The sequence below is a fragment of the Rhincodon typus genome, unplaced genomic scaffold (assembly GCF_021869965.1).
Source record: "Rhincodon typus isolate 14 unplaced genomic scaffold, sRhiTyp1.1 hic_rhity00005723, whole genome shotgun sequence".
In the NCBI taxonomy this organism is placed as follows: Eukaryota; Metazoa; Chordata; class Chondrichthyes; order Orectolobiformes; family Rhincodontidae; genus Rhincodon; species Rhincodon typus.
In genome coordinates this window covers 1-3,512 of record NW_025971361.1, presented here as the reverse complement: position 1 = coordinate 3,512, position 3,512 = coordinate 1, and the positions used below count along the sequence as shown (strand labels likewise).

The window sequence follows — 3,512 nt, the reverse complement described above, 5'->3', positions numbered from 1 at the left end:
CCCCCCATATCCGTCTCCTCCCCCCGTATCCCCCTCCTTGCCCTCTTCCCTGCCCCTCACTGTTTGTGCTTTACCCTTTCCATCGCCCCACCCCTTCCTGAACACTGTGATTGGTCAGGGAGGGATTCTATGGGATCTTCGACGCTCTGAGAAGCTGAGAGAATAATCACCATCACTGTTTGAGCTGATTCGGAGGGGGATAGATTTAGCAACAACAACACACCTCAAAGCAAAACATTTGTGAGAAACATGGGGATAATGATGGTGTTGGTAATTTGTAGGAGACAGTCGGGGTAAATGATGAGAAGGGCGGAACATGGGGGTTGGTGACATGGGTGTGAATGACCCTGGGCTATCAGACTGTAAGGTATAGGAGCAGAATAAGGCCATTTGGCCCATTGAATCTGCTCCACCATGGCTGATATGTTTCTCACATCCATTCTCCTGCCTTCTCCCTGGAACCTCTGATCCCCTTCCTAATCAAGAACCGATCTATCTCTGCTTTAACCACACTCAGTGAGTTCCACACATTCCCCACACTCTGGCTGAAAAAATTCCTCCCCATCTCAGTTCTTAAGGGTTGTCCCATCACCCTGAGGCTGTGCCCCCAGGTCCCAGTCTCTCCTACTCACAGAAACACCACCTTCTGTCGATGAAGTTTATAAAGTGCCTGATCTCTGTCTTTATCACCTTCTTGGATTTGCCGTCATCTGCAGGAGATTCAGAACTCGCTGTTGCACTGGAAAGGCCCGGACCTGATTGCGTTTGGGGAGCTGGTCCTGGAAGGAACGTTCCGGGTGCAGAGAGCCAAGAAGGAGCGGACACTCTTCCTGTTCGATAAGATGCTTCTGATCACCAAGAGGCGAGTGGAGCAGTACAGCTACATCATGCACATCTTTGTGAGTGTCACAGTCGCTGGGTGGGGTGGGCGGGGGGAGCTGCGAGGAGAATCCCGACCGCGCAAACAACACCCCCACCCCCAACCCCACCTCCTACACCCTCCCCCTCCCCGTTCACCACCCCCCACCTCCACCCCCACACCCTCCCCCTCCGTGTTCTCCACCCCCCCCCCTCCCCCCCCCCCCCCCCCCCCCCCCCCCACTGTGTTCACCATCCCCACCCCACAGTTGCTCCTGTTGATCCAGCAACAACAACGAGGATGTACATTTAAATGGTGCCTTGGACATGATGAGGCATCCACACTAAGTACCCCTTTGTCGGGGCGGGAGAGGGAGCGGTACCGGTTGGTATTAGGTTTGCACGGTGGCTCAGCGGTTAGCACTGCTGCCTCACAGCACCAGGGACCCGGGTTCGATTCCAGCCTTGGGCAACTGTCTGTGCGGAGTTTGCACATTCTCCCCGTGTCTGCGTGGGTTTCCTCCGGGTGCTCTGGTTTCCTCTTACAGTCCAAAGATATGCAGGTTAGGGTGGGTTGGCCATGCTAAATTGCCCCATAGTGTCCAGGGATGTGTAGGTCAGGTGGGTTAGCCATGGTGAATGCAGGGTCACAGGAATGGGGTAGGGGTGTGCTTCTGGGTGAGATCTCTTCAGAGGGGTGGTGTGGACTTGATGGGCCGCACGACCTCTTTCCACACTGTATGGATTCTATGAAATGGAGCCACATGAGGGAATGATCAGGGCAGGTGACTGATAGCTTAGTGTGAGGGGTAGGATTTAAGGAAGGTGTTGGAGGAGGGGAGTGCGAGGCACCAAGAGTGGTAGGGGCCTGGGGAGCAGGCACTTGAGGTTGATGGATGCCAGGAATTGTGCAAAAAAGCCAGAGTTGGTGGAGGACAGGGAGCTCAAGGATCACTGGGCAGGAAGGAAGGGGAGGGGAGCGGATAGGCCCTGAAGGGGACAGAAGTCATTTGTGGAGAGTTTCAGAGTTAAAATCAACCTGTGAGCGAGAGAGGCTGAGGGGAGGGTCAGGGGTAACTACATCAGGAAGAGGCAGAGCTTCTGGGGGGAGATCCATAATAGGGGGAGAGGGAGAAGGCAAAGGGGAGGAACATAAGATGGAAAGGAAAATGAGGGAATGGAATTGTGAGAATCCAAGGAAAACTCAGAGAGGGATTGGTGAGAGATGGAGCCTGACAATTGGTGAAACTATGGAAGAGTGGGATGAGACTGGAATCTGAGCAATTCTCCCTCTGTCAGGAATGTTTCTGCAAGAAATGCTGATGGGAAAACGGGCCTGGAGCTGAGTCAGCAACTGACAATGAACCGAGTGGACGCTGTCAGATTGGGCAGCGATTCCAGAGAGAGACCAAGTGAACATTTCACATACATCTGGGTTTACAGTCATGGAAACCGTAGGGTCAGAGGGTCAGTGCTGAGGGAGTGCCGCACTGTCGGAGGGTCAGTGCTGAGGGAGCGCCGCACTGTCGGAGGGTCAGTGCTGAGGGAGCACCGCACTGTCGGAGGGTCAGTGCTGAGGGAGTGCCGCACTTTGGAGGGTCAGTGCTATTGGGGGGACTGACTTATGTGCAAAGGCTAAACAGGTTGGGATCTACTCCCTGGAGTTTAGAGGAATGAGAGGTGATCACATTGAAACATATCGGATTGTTAAGGGGCCTGACAGGGTAAATGCTGAGAGGGTGTTTCCCCTCATGGGAGGGTCTAGGACCAGAGGGCACAGTCTCAGAATAAAGGGGCACCAATTTAACACTGAGATGGGGAGGAATTTCTTCTCTTAGAGCGTTGTGAGTCTTTGGAAATCCTTGCCACAGAGAGCTGTGGGGGGCAGAGTCCTTGTGTATGTTTAAGGCTGAGACAGATTCTTGATCAGTCGGGGAAGCAGGGATTGTGGGGAAAAGGGCAGGAAAATGAACGTGAGGAATGTGGGATCAGCCTTGATCCTATTGAATGGTGGAGCAGACTCGAAGGGCTGAATGGTCTGTTCCTGCTCCTATTTCTGATGGTCTTATGGCTAAATCAGATGTGATTGACACCATTGGAGTGTGGGAGCTAATTAATGGGATGCGTTTGGTCTGATATGATGAAAGAATCACAAGGAGAAATCTTCCAAAAGAAACTGGAATGCACTTGGACTTATCCAAAACAACATAAGGTTGAGCCCGTTGTGTCATTGTGGGATCTTGCTTTCCCCAGTTTTCCTGCTGTGTTTCCTACATTTACAACAGTGACTGAGATTCTAAGTGGTATTGAATATATCAGGGCAGCCTGAGTTTGGGAAGGGTGCTATAGAAATGAAGGTATTTTTTTGTTCCCCCTCAGTGCTGTAATCTGACATTATCGGAGAACCTGAAGGATCAGTTGAGTTTCCGAGTGACGGACCTGACCATCCCAAAACGGCAGCACACTTTCCAGGTCAGTGCTCCAACTTGTGTTGGGTCATGGCTCCAGGACATCGCAATCCACCCTTCGCTCTGACGTTGTAGTCTGTCTGTGTGCGGGGCTGGGGTCACTCAGTAGCACAAGGCCACAGTCTGTCTGTCATCACTGAGCCCTCTCTCTTGAGTTGCTGAGACTTGAGGTCACACTGGTCTGAC

The 3,512-nt window shown here is 52.6% G+C and overlaps 1 protein-coding gene across 1 annotated transcript in view; it reads left to right on the top strand.

The window, feature by feature from the left end:
- The window catches only part of LOC109926462 (pleckstrin homology domain-containing family G member 3-like), a gene marked incomplete at both ends in the record, with an annotated part of 7,935 nt that extends 4,605 nt beyond the window's left edge, over positions 1–3,330 (top strand). Inside the window, 2 exons of the mRNA XM_048594075.1 lie at positions 717–899; positions 3,238–3,330. Coding sequence (XP_048450032.1) covers positions 717–899; positions 3,238–3,330 — 276 coding nt within the window. The remainder of the gene's footprint in view (positions 1–716; positions 900–3,237) is intronic.
- Positions 3,331–3,512: the final 182 nt, after the last annotated feature.